Source organism: Scleropages formosus, chromosome 15 (assembly GCF_900964775.1).
Source record: "Scleropages formosus chromosome 15, fSclFor1.1, whole genome shotgun sequence".
In the NCBI taxonomy this organism is placed as follows: Eukaryota; Metazoa; Chordata; class Actinopteri; order Osteoglossiformes; family Osteoglossidae; genus Scleropages; species Scleropages formosus.
In genome coordinates this window covers 26,491,045-26,511,912 of record NC_041820.1, presented here as the reverse complement: position 1 = coordinate 26,511,912, position 20,868 = coordinate 26,491,045, and the positions used below count along the sequence as shown (strand labels likewise).

General features: G+C 44.9%; 3 protein-coding genes across 5 annotated transcripts; 2 read left to right on the top strand and 1 right to left on the bottom strand.

Moving 5' to 3' along the window:
* Positions 1–195: 195 nt before the first annotated feature.
* On the top strand, positions 196–7,278 carry fam161b (FAM161 centrosomal protein B). Of its 2 annotated transcripts, none has more exons than XM_018764254.2 (9): positions 196–444; positions 2,569–2,924; positions 3,126–3,661; positions 3,774–4,108; positions 4,618–4,739; positions 4,990–5,157; positions 5,548–5,638; positions 5,895–6,052; positions 6,315–7,278. In XM_018764254.2, the coding sequence occupies exons 1-9, from the start codon at positions 316–318 to the stop codon at positions 6,364–6,366; spliced, it is 1,947 nt and encodes a 648-aa protein (XP_018619770.2). In that variant the 5' UTR covers positions 196–315; the 3' UTR covers positions 6,367–7,278. The 2 variants fall into 2 exon arrangements, with proteins under 2 accessions (XP_018619770.2, XP_018619769.2); XM_018764253.2 differs by having other exon boundaries at positions 5,548–5,647.
* On the bottom strand, positions 7,278–15,116 carry znf410 (zinc finger protein 410). 2 transcript variants are annotated; one of them, XM_018764255.2, is made up of 12 exons: positions 15,025–15,116; positions 14,380–14,482; positions 13,082–13,132; positions 12,819–12,951; positions 11,791–11,976; positions 11,149–11,331; positions 10,716–10,875; positions 9,847–10,028; positions 9,384–9,473; positions 9,173–9,295; positions 8,517–8,639; positions 7,278–8,117 (listed from the first exon to the last, which is right to left on the bottom strand). In XM_018764255.2, exons 3-12 carry the CDS (start codon positions 13,112–13,114, stop codon positions 7,996–7,998), a joined length of 1,335 nt encoding a protein of 444 aa, XP_018619771.1. In that variant the 5' UTR covers positions 13,115–13,132; positions 14,380–14,482; positions 15,025–15,116; the 3' UTR covers positions 7,278–7,995. The 2 variants fall into 2 exon arrangements, with proteins under 2 accessions (XP_018619771.1, XP_018619772.1); XM_018764256.2 differs by lacking the exon at positions 14,380–14,482 and having other exon boundaries at positions 15,025–15,087.
* A 2,051-nt stretch (positions 15,117–17,167) lies between these two features.
* Positions 17,168–19,949, top strand: ngb (neuroglobin). The gene is made up of 4 exons (XM_018764146.1): positions 17,168–17,265; positions 18,207–18,315; positions 19,091–19,210; positions 19,655–19,949. The coding sequence occupies exons 1-4, from the start codon at positions 17,168–17,170 to the stop codon at positions 19,805–19,807; spliced, it is 480 nt and encodes a 159-aa protein (XP_018619662.1). The 3' UTR covers positions 19,808–19,949.
* The last annotated feature ends 919 nt before the right edge of the window (positions 19,950–20,868 follow it).

Here is a 20,868-nt window from a genome sequence, read left to right as displayed (position 1 = left end):
TTAGTCCATCACACGGTGTCTACAGACCCCCCCCACTGCGTACTCAATAGTGGTGACAAATAGTGACGTCACTGGCAAAAGCGATGAGCACAACGTTTGAACACGCGACGCTCAGTAAACGGGCCGTGTATTCAGAATGTTCTTGAAGCACAGTATCTTTTACGGAGTGTTCAGTGTAAAAAAGCATTTCCCCTGAACACTGCAGAGGCTCGAGTGGGCGGGCTGTGCGCCACCGGTGCTGTGTGTGTGCGCGCGCAGCTGCGCGATCGACACAACACCCCATTCCTCTCCTGTACACCTGAGGCTCATGGGTAAATGATGCCGGTGTCCCATGTCACGTTTTTGAACAAAACGAAGACAGCGCCGCGCCCTGAAGACGACCGCGGGAATTGTGGGAGCCGAGATGATGATTCTGCGACCGAAATCTGTCGCGCCGCGAATCAGGTTATTTTTTTTTAAATCTAAACACGCAATTTCCTTGTGTGAGTGCATAAAGGGTGTCCGCGGGCTCGTTCACAACCCCAGCGATGTCCCGTAGCGCTCGACACGTTTACCTTTAAAGCGCGGCGTTTTGTGTGCATTTCTGTGGCGCGTGGTGCGGGTTTGGTTTGTCTCCGTTGCCATGGAAACCACGGCACGGCCCGGAGAAGCGCGATGTTTTCAGCCAAATATCGCGTTCATTTCTGATCATTTGCATAAAATCTGAAAAATACAACTGGCTCAAATACTTAATATATAAAAAAAAACTCCAAAACGCTACTATTGCACAGCACTGCACTTATAACCCAGTTGTAGTAGCTGAACTATTGAACTGTGTTAAGATGCAAGGTGGTACTAGGGAGTAAAGTTTCCAGTGCTTGACTGTGCCACAGGTTAGCTTTCAGTTGCCCTTTGTGCCTGTTAACCTGCTTATATTTTCACATGAAAAGCTTGGCACAGAAAACTCACGTTAAAAGTAGAGCCGCTTTACAGATATACAACTTAACATTTGCAAATAAAACAACCCCAGTACCAACAAATAACTGAATATACTCAGAAAACAAGGTCATATCAACAAAGTTCAATAAATACGATCAGAATACGATTTATCTGGCCAAGTATGCACACATATTGGCTCATAGTGTAGAGTAGACAAAAAAAAAAAACGCAACATACATACAGACATATAAACATACATACATACAGGGATTCATTTCATTCATGGGAGAGGAATAAGTAAGAGGGAGAATGTATTGCACAGACTAACAACAATCAGCTGTTCATGGACATACAATAGTGTGCGAAAGTCTTAGGCACTTAGATGTTTCACGGAAATATTTGTTTTAGACGGTTATTTAACGTCTTCTGCATTAGTGTCAATGGGAAAGAATATATTTTAGATTTCCAAGCATTCCTTTTGTAAAAAGTTACAGTATTACAGTAAAGGTTTTGTATGTCATTAGAGAAAGAAAGTACACATACACAAACACACAGAGTCTGAAACCACTTGTCCCGAGCGGGGTCGCGGCGAACCGGAGCCTAACCCGGCAACACAGGGTGCAAGGCTGAAGGGGGAGGGGACACACCTAGGATGGGATGCCAGTTCTTCACAAGGCACCCCAAGCAGGACTCGAACCCCAGACCCGCCAGAGACCCGGTCAAACCCGCTGCGACCCCGCTCGGGACAAGCGGTTGTTGACGATGGATGGTTACCGAGCTTTGTAGGAAGTTTATTAATTAAGAGCATTATTTTGGGAAGCATTCTCACTTTATGGCTTTTTTTCCCCAACCAAGTGCCTGAAACTTTTGCGCAGTACTGTAACTGCATGGGGAAAAAAAGTGTTTTTGTATCTGGTTGTTTTGGCGCACAGTGATATGTAGCGCCTGCCAAATGGGAAAAATTCAAAAAAGCTGTGGCCCAGGTGAGAGGGGTCTGTCGCGATCTTCCCTGCCCATCTCTTGATTCTGGAGGAGTACAGGTCCTGGAGGCAGGGCAGTCTGGAACCGATGACCTTTTCTGCAGACCTGATTATACGGTGCAGCCTGTTCTTTGCTTGTTCGGTTGCTGATCCAAACCAGACTGTGATGGAGGAGCTGAGTACAGACTCAGTGACTGCTGTTTAGAACTGCATCAGCAGCTCCTGTTGGCAGGTTGAGCTTCCTCAGCTGGTACAGGAAGTGCATCCTCTCTGCTGGGCCTTTTTTGTGGTGGACACCGTGTTGGTTTTCAGCTTTAGGTCCCGAGAAACTGTAGATCCTAAATAATATAAAAAAACAAACATCGTAGAACAGTTAAAACAGATACCGGTCACAACAACTCCAATTCAACGCCGACATTGTCCGACAGCCAAGAACTTCACAGATCACATGTTCGAAAAGACAACTATACAGTGTCACTACTCTAAAAAGTCATCACAATCCAATGAAAAGTACTCACGACTTTCAGTTTCTGTCATCTATTAAAAATCACACTATAAAAAACATTAACTACAACAATAAATAATTACCAAACATGAGCTTGGTGCAGAAACCTCTGTTTTTCAGTTAGTTTATCAGTAGCCCATGTATAAATGGCATAAACTCCTTTAGGACTTTCCCCCAGAGGATCCAGAAGCAGTCTCTGATGGTGACACGTTGGCTTCTGGAAGGCTGAAAGCGAGACCTCCCAGAGCTCCGGAGGCCTTCCTTCAAATGGGGAGCGAGATCCCTGCTGCGATGGAGCTGTTCCTCCAGCATAGACTCCAGGTTCTGAGGGAAGCCCACCAGTATCAGCTGCAGGAGGCGGCCCTGCAGCATCAGCTGGAGCTCGAAAGCAGGATGCTGCATGACGCCCTGCTCTCTACAGGGAGCGAGAGGCGAGCCGAGCCCAGTGGACACCTGGACAGGCACGTCTCCTCCAGGGGCAGGAAAAACACCGTTGCAGATCCCGACAGCAGAGCCTCTAGGTGACTGTATATTTTTCTTGCATATTTACCGATGGTACCGTGTTTGCCTGGCCGAGCCCTAAAGTTGGCTGTTTGTTTTCCTCTGCCAAAGCATTAGAGCAGTGCAATGTTTTGCAAGCGTTCCGTCCAAAGTCAACGAAAATATTAACGGGCATGTTTGAATAATCCGTTTTATTTATTTCTTCATTCAATTCCCCGCAGATGTAGTGGACCTAAGCACTCAAGCTCTTTCTCTGACTTAAGATCAGCAAAGAAAGATGGCACCTTAACCTTTTCACAACAGAGGTGCAGAAGGCCCTTCGCTGCTTCAGAAGCTACGTCTTTGGGTGCGACTATACCCCAGCCCTTCCACATGACCCTCAGGGAAGCCCAGAAGAAGCCCCAGGTGCCCCAAGTAGCCGAATCATATCTGGAACACAAGAGAAAACTGGACGAAATCGAGTGTCAGAAGAAGTTTCACGCTTCTCCTGTACCGGCACATGTTTTCTTGCCACTGTACCACAACATCACAGAAGCGCGAGAGCAGGCAAGGAAGGCTGGTGTGGAGCAGAGACGGGGATTCCTGCTCTCCACGCAAAAACCCTTTACCTTTATGGCGAGAGAGGAGAAAAAGAGAGAGGAGAGGATACGAGCATTGGAAAACCGCGAGCCTCAAACTCAAACCAAAAAGTCGCTGAAAGTCCGAACCCTAGTACCAAAAGCCGTCCTGGACCCAAGAGTCGGTCAGCGTTTGATCGGTGAGAATTTAAACCTGTGTTTCTGATCATCAAGAAGACCGGTCATTTAGAATTCTTTCCGGTAGGTAAGGAATGTTACGGGTTGTATCTGAAGCGTCTGGCTGTTCTTTAGAGCAGGAGCTGCGTAACAAGATCCGAGTCCAGATGAGGGCCCAGGATTTGCTCAAGAGCTCTGCGGCACCGATCAATACGCAGCCCGGCAGGGGAACGCTGGAGACGAGTAGCACGCAGCAAGTCAGGAGGAAGGTCCTGGGCTTCCTGAACGAGAAGCCCACTTTCAAGCCTTTGACCAATGCAGGGGTGCCCGACTTCGACAGGTTGCACAGGGCCTTCCAGAAGGAGACCTCGAGGAGGGCAGAACACAAGGCAGTTACCAAATGTGAGCCATTCCTACTGCGTACCTCCAGGATACCTCCACGACAGAGCAGGAGCCCCGAGGTGTCGCAAGTGAGGAAGCAATCTTTTTAGGCATTATTTACTTGGATCTTTTGCTTCCTTCATAGCATACCTTAAATTCCTATGTACGTAACCATTAACACACACACACAACACATTGACTGAAGCCACTTGCCCCAAGCGGGGTCGCGGCGAGCCGGAGCCTAATCGGGAAACGCAGGGCGTAAGGCTGGAGGGGAAGGGGACACACCTAGGACGGGACCCCAGTCCAATGCAAGGCACCCCAAGCAGGACTCAAACCCCAGACTCGCCAGAGAACGGGATCCGGCCAAACCCGCTGTGCCACCGCGCCCCCCTAGTCACATAAGATTTGTACAACTCATTTGTACTCTTCCATTAGGTGTTTCATTCAAAACCAAATGTTTAGTTTAAAAAAGTGTGAAGGGTTTAGTTTCGAGATGACAGCATTTGTCTGAATTGCATTTCTCAAAGCTATTAAATGGAATTTTCAGAGAATACTTGTATATGTGTGACATGGAATGACTAAATGCCTTTTTCAGGCACCTGTGAGCAACACCCCCATGAAGCGAAGTCATTCCTTCGGTGGCATCACGTCGCTGTCTACAGACACTCTTCCAACTTACATCACAGATGCAGCCCGGAGGCGCGGCAGTGCTGTTCGGTGGGCATTTGTGTAGGCCAGTGTAAAATGTGGTACATACAGTATGTAGTTTTGGAGGGGTTGTGCTCAGCGCCATCTTTCCATTGCTTTATCAAAGTATTTATTAGCATAGTATGTCACTCCACCTGGAGTTATGGCATGAATCGGGAGCTAAACAATGTGTTGTGGCAGATGTTGGAAGCAGATCCTTGAGGACCGTTAAGAGAACGCTGCACGGACAGCTTTCTTTTTCCGTCTTACTCAAATCTAGGAAGTCTTTGGAGGAGAAGGAATGCAAAGAGCAGGAGAGCATGGAATGGGCAAAGCAGCACAGGCTCAAGTCTCAGGCCATGAGGAAAAGGGTGACCACTCGGGCCAGGGCGATGGACCCCCACAAGAGTCTGAAGGAAGTGTTCAAGGAGAAACTCAAGCAAAACCGGTGGGTGAAGCACTTTCAAAGTAAATTTTTGGTTTGGGGAAAGACCTTCTTGAAGATGCGCAGAGTATCTACAAAGTGGAGTTTATCTGAACGTTGAAGAAAGGTTGGAGGTTGGTTATTGAGATAGTCTAAGCCAAAAGTTGGTTACCTTTTTCCTGAAGCACTATGGTCTAGTTCATTTTATAGGCATCATTCAATAGTGGTTTATGTAAAGCAAAATAATTTAACTATGTATATAACTTGGGTTTTGTTTGGGGGAAAAATGTTTCCAAGAGCAGGTTATTCCATCCTGACTAAAGGAACACAACATTGGTGTCCCCAATAAATGGAATTACTCAAAAACCTAATTAATTGAAACTCCAAAGAACAACTCACCTCTCTTGCCCACAGGGAGTTGGATAGTCAGAGGTTGAAAGAGTACAGGAAAGAGCTGGAGGAGATGAAGACTCGAGTCAGTGGCCGCCCATACCTTTTTGAACAGGTGACAAAGGTAGACCATAAAATAATCTTGGCCACTTACAACTTTTGTACCTTTCTCGTCTGACCAAAACAGGACCAGCTAGAGGTGATCAAATGAAAACTATGCATATCTGCAGGAAATTAAACTATTAAACTGCAGAGATGTTAGCAATGTTAATTTTGTAAAAATTCAGAGGTTTAAATGAAACTAACAAGCCTTGTAACAGCTGAATCACACGCCTGTCAGTAAATCTTTGTGATGGGATTTCTTCCGTGAGACAAACGCCAAGCAGGACGCGGAGCGGCGGTACAGGAAGACGTTGCGACAGGCTGGGTTGGACGAGCAGTTTGTGAAGAGGAAGGGTGAGAAGGCCAAAGCCATTTCTTCCCTCACTCCTGATGAAGAGGACAACGGTGATAAAAACGTGGAACCTTGGTATTATCAAGAACCACCGTTGTCTATGCCAAAATAGTATTTTGGTCTGGGAGAATTTCATTCTCATTCAGATGTAACCATTCTATAAATCTTTGTTATAAATACCTCTTTTTGTGGGAATATAAGCACCCATTTGGTGTACTGTTGTAGAGCATAGCATTATATAAGCTTTGGATGGGATACAGAAGCTGTTGTCAATGGAACAAAAGCACAGTAGCTAACATAGTATAAGACTATTGCTTTTTTCTTTTTTTTTTTGTAGGAGGAACAGCAAAGAAAATAAAGTTGCTGAAGAAGAAAAGGAAAGCACTTAAGTCGAGAAGTGAAAAAATGCTGTGACTGCAAAGTGTCTGGCTGTGCTGCACTTTTTACAAAAGCAAACACCATGTGCACAAATCACCCAGTGCAATTAATTTTTTTTCAACTTAATGAAATTGTGGTTTAGAAATTATGAAGTGCAGACATTTGCAGATTTTAATTTGTAAATTTACATAATGTGTCTACCTCTTAAAAACTAATATTTTTATTAAGTTGTTCAGAATATTATTTGGTTACATTTGATTTTACAGTACTCAAAGGACAGCTTTGCTTTACATAATCTTAATAAATGGAGTGTTGCATCTGTTCACTCCTCCACAAGCAAATTAAAATGAAGGTTTTACAATTCTGCACTTGTACTTTGTTACCGGGGCGAAAATTCAACTAATGTTAGGAAACGAATCAAGTAAATAAATTGTGAATCACATGTTTTCTGTAAAAATTAAACACCTTTTTTGTAAAACATTAGCTTTTTGTAATGTCTCTCCATGAACAGAATAACATAAAACAGGTATATTTTATAAGATCTCCTTTGCCTGTAAATCACCAGGGTTCCTGACATTGCTGGGAAATCATTAAAATTTTGGGAAACAGATCAAGGTCCAGGCTTTCAAACTCCAATTCTTAGTTGTTCTTTTCATGGTTCTATGGTGACAGACCATCCTCCGAATAATAGCCGCTTACAAAGAAGCCACAGAGAGTGGCTATAGATCTTGGCAGACCTCAGTATAAACCAAACCATCTTTCTGTATAAAACTCAACCCAGAGAAATAAACATGTTACTGAGCCATTTTCAGCTACAGCATCAGAAAGTATAAGGTTAAATATATTTGTACGGTCAGCTTGCATGGAAAGAACCAGAAGAGCCAGGTGTACAAATAAACACAAAATTTACAAAATGTTGGACAACACAAGTATATTCATGGCTGGACATGAGACAAGAATAGGCAAGAACATCAGTACATATTTATTTCACATTTATATTTGTCTTTATCCTTTTTAAATTATTTGCTATTTAGGACAGCTTTGTTGTTGGGAGCATCTACTTTGCTTGCCTAGTTACCTTACAAACAGCTGTGGTACATTACTTCACCTTACTTTTATAAGTATGAACAATGTGAACTCATTCTGCATTATGCCAACTACAGACTATCTGAGGGAAGCAGGAAGAAGACAGAACCTGTAAACAGATTTCACATGGAAACTAAATGATTTTCTTTTCCTTAGCTGTGAACAGATGGCCCTGAGGATGGTTATATTAAGTCTTTCTTCAGCTCAATGTAACAGTTCAAGTGTAAATAAATCATTATTACTCCTGATGCTGACCAGCTTTCAGAGTTTACATTTCCAAGGTTCTTAAGCCAACATCTGGGTGTTTACTTTTACAGTCAGTGAAGTAAGCAGTTTTGTAACTCCAATAACCATCCAGAGAGAAACATTAAGCTCCAGTTCCATACTGTACATCCACTTCAGTTTTACTCCTACAGCGCTTTCTATTGTGAGCAATTTGACAAAATTATTTGAAAAATCTAACACGCTTTCAGTTTCTCAGTGGCTGTCACATCCAGAAGAATTGTCATGGGGTGTGTTTCTCATGATTAATACTTTAATTCCAACATACAAGGTTACTGTAAAAGAGCCACAACCTCTTCTCCATAACCATGTCCTTCTGTTGTCATGGTGACCAGGTCATGAGGTTGAGACAGGACCACTACAGAGGCAGAAGGGTTACTTTCAACAAGGGAATCTAGAAAGAAGATATTAGAAGACAAAGTGAAAAGGACATCAGCACCTGAAAAGTAAAGGTTATAGCATGTTACACAGTTCATGTATTTACTCATTTGCATATTAAATGCAAAGTTTGATTGCTTCTTGAAGAAAGCAAATTTCACAGGGGAAAGGAATCTGATCACGCTCATTTATTTCCAAAAATAATGTCTTCCGGCTTTATGTAAATAGAAGAAAATTGATGAAACTACAAATTAAACATTTAAAAAAAGGCATCTGCTGCTTTCAGACACTGGTAATTGAACCGTATTTACAGGATCCCAAACAAGAGACACCCGTGTTTATACTCTACTCTCAACCTCTGACACATTCTAAAAATTCTGGGCAAACATGAAAGACGGCTGTTATCGACAGGCACCTCCTTGTACTCTCAGCATCGTCTGATGAAGGCTCATGGGCTCCATCGAAGATGTCATGGTGACCATGCTGTCACCTGTCACTCCGCGATCCTCAAGCAAGCTGCTGTGTGTCAGTGCTTCCCCTGGCAAATGCAAAGAGAGGAGTGCACACATACATTAGATGGCTTCATGACTAGACAGTATGTGCAACACACAATCATAATTAAAGCTGAGGTTTTGGAGCTAGAGCCTTCCAGGGCCTAAAGTAGAAGCACAAGGTTTAGAACTAATCAGGGTACACCCTGGACAGGACACCAGTTCGTTGCAGGGTAGCCACACACAACACGCATTTCGGGTCACCAACTTACCTGAAAAACAGGTTTTTGGACTGTGAGAGGAAACCCATGCAAACTTGGGAAGAACATGCAATTTCCACACAGATGAAGCTAGATTCAAACTTATGCCTGAACATCCAAGGCACTGTGAGGTGGCAGCATTACATGCTGGGCTGGTAGGAGCCGAGAAGCACCAGCACTACCCACTGTGCCACCATGCCACTAGATCCACAGTTATACTCTTAATTTTCCTCAAATAACCCCATATAATTAAGAGTTACACTGGACAAGGTGGTATTTCTTAAATGGGTAAAATAAACAGGAAATAAAGTGTTCAATACCAGCATCTTTGCTGCTTTCTGCATTGGCAGCAGCTTCACTGTGCCTCTTCCTGATGTGTACATTCCTGCTGCCGCTCTGAGAGAAGGTTTTTCCACAGATGCTGCACTGGTGGGGCTTCTCACCTAGGACACGGCAAAGGGCCACCCCAACTGTGTTAAAGACTCCATCCTTCATGGCCGTATGTCCCCCACAACAAGGCCCCTATCGCACCTGAATGAACTAGCGTGTGCTTGCGTAGGCTGGAGTACTCGGTGAAAGAGCGCCCGCAGCCATCTGCTTCACAGACAAAAGGCTTCTCCCCTAGCAAGCACAGACAGGTCATGATCATGCTCTAGAACAGTCACAAAACATTAGGATCACAAACTACCGCCAGAGAAAGACAAAAAAACAAGAATATGATTTCAGACAACCAACACATATCTTGCTCTTTTTAAAGACTACTGATCCAACAAGAACCACACCAGAGACCGATCAGAAAAATTTGGTAAGTATATAGAAAAAACATGAATTGATAAAAGTACATAACTAGGAGTCGTGTTATATGTGACCAGAGAAAACCTTTGCCCTACCGCGATTTAAGTTTTCAGCAGGACAAGTGGAGAGGCTAACACTGAGGGCATAGACTGATGGCAACTTGGCACCCAATTCTGCCCAGGGAGTATCATGAACCCACCTGTGTGCGTGCGCTTGTGGTTCTTCAAGTTGCCAGCAGTGGTGAACCTCTTGCCACAGCCCTGCTCTGGGCACACAAAGGGCTTCTCCCCATTGTGTGTGCGCATGTGCACCTGCAGACGTTGCAGCACATAGAAGCTCTTGCCGCAGCCTTCAGCGCAACAGCGGAAAGTCCGGTCGTTCCTGATGTACGACACATGTATATTTAAGTCTCTGTAGGTCTCTGGGAGAATTTGCATTGCTCGTATTTATTGACATCTCTCTTCTGCTTTTATTAACATCAATTACTATTCAAAGCAACATTAAACTGCACCCATATAAATGGTTTGGTACTGGAGCTAGAGTGATGAATCATGAAAACATCTGCCATAGAGCCTGCAAATTTTTCCAATGTCCTAACTCACAATTTAATGATTACATTTATCATTTTTATGTGAGAATGCCTTTTTCCAGCAAAAAAAAAAAAAAAAAAAAATTTATCCAACCAACTGGACACTGAAAAAATAAGAAAACATATTTAGTGGAGAAGAGCACATTTTTTATAAATATATAACTGAAGTATTGGCTACCCGCAAAAAACTCAGGGTTTAGATTACCAACTATGCTACTTGTTGTCCATATTTATATTTTTCCAAAAATAATGCAGGCCCAGTAGGTAGCTCATAGTGTGCCGGGTACTCAGCCACTCTGATATTATCACGGATTCTTAATTTAATTTAATTTATAGTTAATGGTGTGGCTTCAGAAGGAAAAACCAGAGTTCAGGGTTGTCAGGAGTAACAAATTAAGTTTATAAGATGGAATCTGAATGAAGCCCATAGACACAGATAAAAAAGGGCAAGAGGTTTTAATGGGTACAGCTTTCCTTACTTGTGGGTTTTTAGATGGTACTTAAGGTGTGCTGGCCAAGTGAAAGTGCGCCTACAGCCCTCAAAAGTACACCGGAGAGTCTTCTCTGTGGCAGCTCGCTCATTTGAGGGTTGAGCCTCTTTCTTTGGTCCTTCAGATGTATAGCTGAGAAGATGATCACCTGTCAGACACAGAGGAGACAAGAGTGTGGAACAATAGTCATCTGGGAAACGCAACCACCGAAAGCACTAATTTTTCTAGAGTTTGAAAATGGTATTTTGGCCATTCCATGTCAAATCAATGCATATAATAAAAAGCCACACATTCAAAGTGGTCTGCGGTTTAAAAAAATGGCTTTGACAGAAGAAATTGTCACTGAAACCACTGACAATCAAGTTTATCATATTTTTTGCTTAGAGGTCTGTAGAGAAAAGCATGCGGAAAGGGAAATTACTGCTGCTGCTAGCCTTGGCATCCTTGGCCAGCTGGGCCCGTGTGGCAGCGATCAGGCTGTCATGGGCTAATTCCTGGACCCTCAGGTACCAGGGTGCAGTGCCATCAGTGCCGTCACCCGCAGCAACCTCCTGCTCTGCTTCATCCTGAATGAACACCAGCGGCTCTGTGGAAGCTGCCAGCCCTGTCAAAGAAACACGGACACAAAAGGCTTAGCAACGTCAATACTATATCTGATGCAATCACTACCATGCCCTGACTGCACCAATTTAACATTCTCTTGGCATTTATGACATCTAGTATCTTACTGCACAGCACTAACTTAGTTCAGTCATCTTAAATTCCATTTCAGTTTCACCAAAAAATCTGACCAGAAACATTTTGGTACATCCACAGTCACGATGAAACCCCAAATACAGAACTCCCACATGAGCACAAAGTGTGTTTTTACCTAGTTTTATCTATTTACGCAGCTGAATATTTTACTTCAGAAGATAAGGTTACATACATTTCTACAAGAGTAAAATAATATCCACAGATATCCAATATCTTACTGGCACTGCTAACTATTATGCCAGTAGCTACTAGTCATTCACAAACCAACTATACTGCCAGTAACAGCCACTATGACACAGACAGATACCTTTGGCTAAATTGAGGAGGATGAAGGAGGTGCTGTCAGGGTGCTGCAGGTCTTGCAGGATAGGTGGTGGGCTGGGGCTGGGCGAGAGGGCAACAGCCCGATGGGGCTGCAGTTGTACAACCAGGGGCTCTGGATCGCCTTCATACTCGGACAGGGAAGGGGACGCTGCATGGCTCAGGCTGCCCTCTGCAGGGGCAGTAACAGATGTGACACAGTGAGCTTGTACACAGTAGCCTTTCCACATGGTCACTAAATATGTGTGTAAATTCCTGAATCCAAAACCAGCAGGAGAAATCCTATGCCAAAGCAGTTTTTCTTAAAATTTAAAGGAGTTAAAGCAGACTGGTAGCGTTAAATATCAATCAAGCAGCTAAACAAATTAAAGAATGCCTTTGTAGCATATAGTTCTGATCTAAAGGCTACTCAGTCTTAATATACATTTTACTATGCTAGGGATAACTGCTCTTCTGCGTCCACCTGCCTTCTCTCGGTACCTCCTCTCCCCAAGCACACACTAAAGGTTCTCTCATTCTCGCCTTTATCTCCAGCTGAGGAATGAGCTGCCACTCAACATCTCATCTGCTACAAGTTTTCTGACCACCCACCACCTTCTGAAGACCCATCTCTTCACCCGCTATCGTGGAACTGTTCATTTAAGCCAGATTTTTCTGACAGTATTACACTGTGTTCTTGCTCATCTTAGCCTCGCTTCTTTTTAACAGCCTCAATTATATTTAATATGTAATTTTCTTTTTTGTTAATGATTGTGCATAATCCTGTCCAAGCTTGATCTTGTGTTAGCTGCAACACAATACTTTACCTGTGCTGTCATCACCTGATTGCTATTTTGTAACTTTGTAAACACATTTGCCTTGCATTAACCTAACACTGAAAGTGGGTTTGGCCAAAGGCATCAGCTAAATAAATAATCACAGCAATAGCAGTATGGCAAGCTGCACTGCCTCACAGACTACAAGTCAACTAACACTAGCTTAACGGAGGAACAGAGCCAAAGCACTGTAGACTACCAGTCAGCTGGAGGTGGCTACATAAGGAGCTCTCAGCAGCAGGAAGGAGAGGTAGACAGGTCTCTTTGGGGTCGGACTCCTCCAAACCCTGCCCCAGCGGGATCGAGGCGTTCTGGACAAACTCAACCAACAGCTGCATGGAGCACAACACAAAACCAACAACTCAATCTTGTACTGAAGGTGATTGTAGTCTGAATCATAAAATATCTACACCCAAGCCATTCCATTCTTCTGTCGAGATTTTGTGTTGGGTGACACGCTACCTCGGGCTTGGAGTCCAGTTCATCAGAGAGCATGGATTCGGCCGAAGAGTTCTACAAGGAAATGGAAAATAAGGGTAGCACACAACATACAGTAGTGTGCAGAAGTCTTAGGCACTTAGATGTTTCACAAAAGTATTTGTTTTAGACAGTTATTTCATGTCTTCTGCATTCGTGTCAATGGGAACAGACATATTTTAGATTTCCAAGCATTCCTTTGCAAAAAGTTACAGTAAGGGTTTGTATGTCAAATAAAAAGTACATACACACACAGATCACTTGTCCTGAGTGGGGTCGCAGCAAACCAGAGCCTAACCCAGCAACACAGGGTGCAAGGCTGGAAGGGGAGAGGACATACCCAGGACGGGATGCCAGTCCATCGCTATGCACCCCAAGCGGGACTCGAACCCCAGGCCCGGCAGAAAGCGGGACCCGGCCAAACCCGCTGCGCCAAGCGGTTGTTGACGATGGATGGTTACTAAGCTTTGCAGGAATTTTATTAATTAAGAGCATTATTTTTGGAAGACTTCTCACTTTACAACCCCCCCCCCCCCCAGTGCCTAAAACTTTTGCACACTACTGTACATAATACACTATAATCTAGGGTTTGGGACTGAACATCTGATTTAAACATTTTCATACATATATACACTATTTTTAATGGTATTTTCTTGTGTATTTTCAAAAATGTGTCGCAAATATAACCTGCATTTCTATGTCCTGTAAATAACAGTAAAATACAGCAAACAGAGTATGTGTGGGACTGGTTGAATTCAATTCAGAACGCAATTCTACAATGTTTACTGTTTTTGCCGGGGATCTAGGGACTGCTGATGATCAATAACAAATAGGAATGTTATCACAATCCTCCTAAACTGGGAATTTCAGCAGAAATGTTTTTCATCTGTTTTAGATTAATTTTAATGTAGCTCAAAGTTGATAAAAATGTTACTCAAAGTAATTTTTTTGAAATTTATTACAGCTATACCCAAGACTTTTACCAAAGCTACCCAGCAAATAAATCAAGGCACATCATCTTTATTGTTATTGTACTATTGACTGTGTATAACTAATAAATCAAACTGAAAGGGACCAAATGCCAACAAAATCATGAAAATGTGTTGCACATTATTTCAAGTTAATAAAAGTCCTTCAGCGTAATCATGGCTGGCTCTGCGAACAAATGAAGACATGAGCAGATCTCTGATCTGATGGAGTTGTTTTCGTAAGCTGGAGGATGCAGAGTGTAATACATGACCAAAAAAAAAAGGATGTTAAAAGGCCTCAGTCTTTTAACCCACCTGGTTTCAAAATGTTCAACAGTCAGTGTGAGGTCGAGGTGTGACGGTGAGGATCGTCATCTCCTGTTCCCCACAGAAGCTCCCGAAGGCACCAGAAACTGACCTAAAATTTTGTTTAATTTTAATTGTTTTTAGTACAAATAAGCACAATGGCGATAGATAGAGTAATAACTCGAACAACAAGACTTTCTTCAACACCTCAAGGCTTCAGGACAGGATTCTCTTCTCCCCTCAGCACTGACTGACTGACTTAAGTTAACCTGTGTGACCACGTAAAATTATAATAATATTCAAACAATTTTGCACAAGCACAAGTCAAGCCAAGGCAGAAGGCGTAGCTGTACATTAGGCAAACCGATAACGTTTCAGAAAAACTGAACCATCATCAAAAATGTAAGAACGGCGTCCAATTCCATGTCAAAATGTGCCCTTTAGGCCTCTTTTAAGAGACCCCGGCTAGCTAACTCACCTAGCAGCGCCCGGCAACGCATGATAATAGTGTCCCGCTACACACCCCGCAGCAGCTAGCAACATCTTTTAATCACCAAGATACCGACCACAACTTGCTTCATAATGACCCGGCAAAGACCAAAAAACCTCCAATATAACGCTTTTACGCGCCGAACTAAGTTGTCGCAAGTTTACCTGTGCCGACAGAGCCACACAGTCCAAGTTTCTTTATTCGGCTTGTTTTCTCCGTGCCGACGCAAGCGCTTCCGTCCTACGGGTCATCTCTTGGGACAAAACGCACCGCACGCGCTCCTCAGATTTTAGAACGAGCTTCTCCAATTCCGGGCCAGCTAGCCGGTAAACTAGCCGGCGCGCGCGCGCGCTCAGCCCAGCCCCCGATGGCTTCCGCTGCGCAACGTGCCGGAGTTACTGTACTTTCGGATTCTCTTAGTTTCTTGTGATTTTCTCCTGGCTGCAGTAAAAAGCGAATGCTGTTGAAAATGATATATTCCCGCACTTTCTCCGTCCGAGTAGATGAATTGTATTTACGTTTTTTTTTTTATGGAGCAGACCCCTTTCTCCAAAGCGACTTCCAATGAACTCTATGTAGTGTTGTGATCCCACACACACCTTATTCACCACAGTGACTTGCACTGCTAGGTACACTACTTACACTGGGTCACTGGAGGAAGCTGAACAGCATGTCTCTTGACTGTGGGAGGAAACCAGAGCATCCAGAGGAAACCCACACAGACACAGGAGAACATGCAAACTCCACACAGACTGAGCAGGGATCAAACCCCCATCCTCTTGCACCACCCAGGTGCTGCAAGACAGCAGCGCTACTCACTGGGCCACTATGCCACCCATTTCTTTACTATCAACTTAAGTGACACTAGTGAATCATGATCCATTAGAAACACTGGACGAATTTACAGCATGTATCAGACCACAAAGAAAGGATATTTTCAGTTATGGATGTAATGATACATTTGTAAGATCCATACTGCAAGCTGTCAATATCCTTGCGGTTACAACATATTGGAAATTCTCATTTATGGAATAGACTGGAGAAAAATGTGGATGATGCCCAACAAATATTGTGTAACTAAGTAGGGGGAGAAGGGGGTGTGGTGGTGCAGTGGGTTGAACCGGGTGCTGCTCTCCATTGGGTCTCGGGTTCGAGTCCCGCTTGGGGTGCCTTGCGGTGGACTGGCGTCCTGTCCTGGGTGTGTCCCCTCCCCCTCCAGCCTTATGCCCTCTGTTGCCAGGTTAGGCTCTTGCTCCCTGTGATGCCGTGTGGGATAAACAGTTCAGACAGTATGTGCCTGCGTGTGTAATTAGGGGAATGGGGGGTGGGAAGCAATGCAGCAGGTTTGACTGGGTCCTGCTGTCTGGCAGGTCTGGGGTTCAAGCCCAGCAATGCAATATGTGTCTGGAGTCATTAGCCTTAAACTGTCACTTATCAAGGGGGTCACATTAAAGACCCTTGAAGCCTTTTTCTCTGCACTTTTACATTTCGGGAGGGATATGGGCTGGGACGGGAAGGAGTGGAGCCTGAAAGGGACAGCAGGTAGAGTAGTGGTTGGAGCTGCCGCCTTTGGACCAAAGGTCACAGGTTAGACTCTCGCCTCCAGCTGTAGTACCCTTTAGCAAGGTACTTACCCTAAATTGCCCCAGTAAAGAATTACCCAGCTGTATAAAAGGGTAAATAACTGTAAGCAGCTTAACATTGTAAGTTGCGTTGGAGAAAAAGCATCAGTTAAACAAGTGAGTGTAATGAAAGGTAAGTCAAGGCCCATCTCACCATGGTTCCAAGCATTCACCTGCAGGGGGAGCTGTAGGCCACTGCATGCACCGGGGGGGTGGGGGGGGGGAGTGTGAGCGTGAGCTATCCTTCCTTCACTTGTGGGGAACAAAGCCACAGAGCTGGAGAGAGCCAGCGAGAGAGACAGCAGCCAGAGTGACAGATGAGATCACTCACCTTGTGTCGCACCTCTGAATCAGAGAGCACCGGTGGCAGGTGCACCCAGACATCAGAGAGTGTGGATTCCCCAGGGCCATCATCCAAAAGGTATTCATCATCCTACCCAAGGGTTCTGGCTGCGGGACCACATCTCCAGTGCCTGACCCAGTCTCGCCGTACATCAGCGTCTTCTGTGTCCTAACGTTCTTTCACTTTGTTCCAGGAGTCAGTGAAAAGGATAATAATCTTCAGAAGGGTATCCAGGTGTATTATGGGTCTGGTTCTGCTCTACCAGCAAGATCCACGTTGACTCTGCTGCACATTGATGTGATTCTGACCGTCATCTAGAGGGGCTCGCGTCACGCCAAGCATATGGAGAAGTTGACGGGAAAGGATAAGGAGCTCGTTCGCGAAAGCTGGGAGAGTCTTGGGAAGAACAAAGTCCCACATGGGGTTGTTATGTTCACGAGGTAAGAAGTCTGGTAATTGCACACTTCCGTGCGGGTAAAACGAGATGCCGCACAGGTGTCGACTACTCACCTTACTGGAGAGCTGCACTCAACGTACAGTTTTCCTGACATCATCCTTAGTACGCTATTGCATTCGGGAGTTTAAATTTAGGTGCCGTTATTTCCAGAGCACGTCGTCGTGGGTTTTCACCGTGTGTGTATCGGAGTGACCACGACTCTTTCTTGACGTGTCTCTTTTGTATCGGCATCAGTGGCGGTCAACTGTAGGGTAATGCGCCGAAGGTGTTTCGACAAGTGTTGTGTCAGTTTTTCTTTGCACTGAAAGACCTGCTCTCTGCCAGCAATGAATCTGAAGGGTTTTCTTCTCCCCAAAAAAGTGTGCTGACGGGAGCAGACCTGCTCCTTAGTCAATGTTGTGTTAATGAACCACCCACACACTATCACATGGAGAGACAGGGAACTAACACTGTCGGCCCATCACCCCCCCCGCCATCGGGAAAATGGGAGGCTTTACTTGTTGCTTGGCGACAGCCAGGTCCTTATTCTGAACTGCTGCATCTAAAAGCCATGTTCTATAGACAGATGCATCGTGAAGGATTATCGATGCCTTTGCTACAGTTCAGACCCCTTTCAGAACCTTGCTTGATTGCATGAGAGATGAAGCCTGCAGCAGAAATGATTCACGGCTGCACGTTTTACTGAAAGGGGCAGTTACTGATTGCATGCTGCTGCGGAGGGCCCGTCCCCTTCTGCGGTTCTGTTTTGTGCTGTACGGATACCACAGAGCTGGAGAACTACCAGATCTCACCCAAACAGAGATGGCAAGATCTCTCGCTCTTACCGTGGGATCCCATCCTGATGTCCGAAAACCAAGACTAAAAGCATCCGTCTGCCATGAGCTCGATTATGCATCACGTTGCCCTCTGCTCCCTGTGTGGCAGGTTATTTGAACTTGACCCAAATTTGCTCAGCCTGTTCCCTTACAACATGAAGAATGGGTCCATGCAGGACTGCCTTTCAAGCCCCGAGTTCTTAGAGCACGTGGCCAAGGTAAGCATCACCATCCGATTACGCTCTTCCTCCCACACGCGGCTAATTCGATGCCGAAAAACCCTTTGTAAGGTGAATTCTCGTAAATCAAATACACAATAGCCATTAGTTTCAATAGTAAAAAAACTGCATGCTTTTGCTGAGCTCCAAAACCATTTCTGCTAAAATACCGCCGAACCCCATTAAAACAGACACACTTGCTTCGATAGTTAAAAAAAAGTTGTTATAACACAACATAACAAGGCAGTTTCCCCTCGCTAATGACTCTACGATACTGTATGGCTGCACTTGGTCGGCTCTTTCGCGGCTATTATGTGCTAATGCTCACAAACAAAACATTTATACGTGATTCTCCATGTTTATGTATTAATTCACCGTGTAATGCCAACGGCTGTAAAGACAATAGAAATCGATGAAAACAATGCAAATGAATTCACACTCAGTGAATAAGTGGACGTGGTTGGGACAGTCCGCAATGGACCGTGGTCACTGAGATTGTAGCAGGCGAAACTATCAAACAAGGGCTCGTGGGGGTTGAGAAAGAACCAGACTGTAACTATGAATAAGACCACGTGGGGATTCTGGTCTCACATTGCTCAGCTGTCAGGAGGCACCTGCACTCCAAGTCCCCCAGGTGAAGTTTAGAAAGAAATCTCACCCGGTCAGAAATCTCGGTAAATTCCGATAAAGCGGTTTGGGGGGATCTTTGCTTACCGGAGACCCTCCCTCGCCGAACAAGCTCTCAAAGCTACCCCCTTTGAATCATGTTCGTCAGGTGATGCTGGTGATTGACGCGGCCGTGAGCAACCTGGATGACCTGAACTCTCTGGAGGACTACCTGATCAACCTGGGGCGAAAACACGAGGCTGTTGGCGTCAAGATCCAATCGTTTGCTGTGAGTTGACTGAGGAGCGGAATTACGCTCCAAATACATTTTCAATAGCAGCTTGTAATAGTTAACTTCTTCACCGCGGCACGCATATCTCCTCCTCTCAAACACCATGCAATGTTCTCAGATACCCTTCATCCTCAGAGGTGCTATCCATGATTTTTAAGGAGAGCGAGTAGTGTAATGGTTAGAGCTGCTACCTTGGGATCCAATGGTCACAGGTTCAATCCCAACCCCTGGCTGTAGTACCCTTGAGCAAGGTCCTTCCCCTAAATTGCTCCTGTAGAGTTACCCAGCTGTATAAATAATTGTAAACTGCTTTTGGAGAAAAGTGTCAGCTAAATGAATCTAGAAAGAGAGGTCAACAGAATCAAAATGCCTTAGCCGAGCTCCCGTATGACCGCGGTTGTCTTCCCCATGTTGTACACGTGGATTTTGCGTGTCCTGCAGGTGGTGGGGGAGTCTCTCCTGTACATGCTGCAGCGCAGCCTGGGCCCGGCATACACCGCCGCCCTCCGCCAGGCTTGGCTCAACGTGTACGGCTTTGTGGTGGCGGCCATGAGCAGCGGTTGGAGGGAAAATGGTGAGCGTGACAGCGACTGAGCCCGTAATCCCGCTGGGTGTTAATCAACCACAGCTAAGAGGGGGCGGGCGCTTTGTGTGGCTTCGCATATGTCCGCATCCTGGGCCGCTGCAGGGTGCTGCGTCTGAGGACGGAGAGCGCCGTGAGCGGCTTTCGAACAAAACGCAGCCAAAGCGCCCTCGTTGCGACGGCAGCCGCTCAGCAAGCACACAACGTTCTCGCTAATAAATCGAAGCCATGTGCCGTCGCCACAGCTTTTATAGGAACGAGGTGTGAATGTTAAGTGCTGTTGGGCATGGGCGCATGCTTCACCTGCGGAACACGTTAAAAATGATAATCAAGTAGAGATGGTCGGAGATTGTATATGCTTATCTCTATATACAGTACACATATATAATAATGGGCTTCTGTACCGGCTTAAAGACATTTACGATAGCAGTGATGTTGTGGTGTATCTAATGCAATTCTGCAGTCTCAGACACTGACAATATGACCAGGTATCTGTGGCGCTACTGTGATTTTTCTCGAATTGGACGAAACAAGGTACGTGCTTACCCATTCGACGAGTCTTTGCGGCGAGCCGTTTTTAGGAAAGCTTCGATTTGTGTGTTCACTGCTTTTTGACATACCATACCTACCTGTCGTATATAACACGCTAATGTATTTTTTGCTGATGAAATGCTTCACCTTCTTGGTCTGGTGGAAATGTTCTGTGCATTGGTATATACTGGAATTTTTACTGTGATAATTATCGTGAGTAATCCATGAACTTTGCTTTGCCATGACCTGCTGTTTATCTGAAAGGGAACTTAAGAGCACTTTTTTCTGTGTTTGCTCAAGTCTTTATTTGCGTTACTAACGTCATGTGATCTCTGGTGGAAATTTCAGCCATTTGTAGTTCCTAAGTAGCTGTACAACGGGAGGATCAACCTCGAAAACTGTGACTCAATGGAACGAACGCGCTTGTCGGCTACGGATTAACCGACGCGACGGGCCGTTTCTCAGAAAAAAACGCGCAAGTTGAACGAGCGTCGCGTGAGAATCGGTCCGTAAAACACGACTGTTTTTCATTCTGTATAGA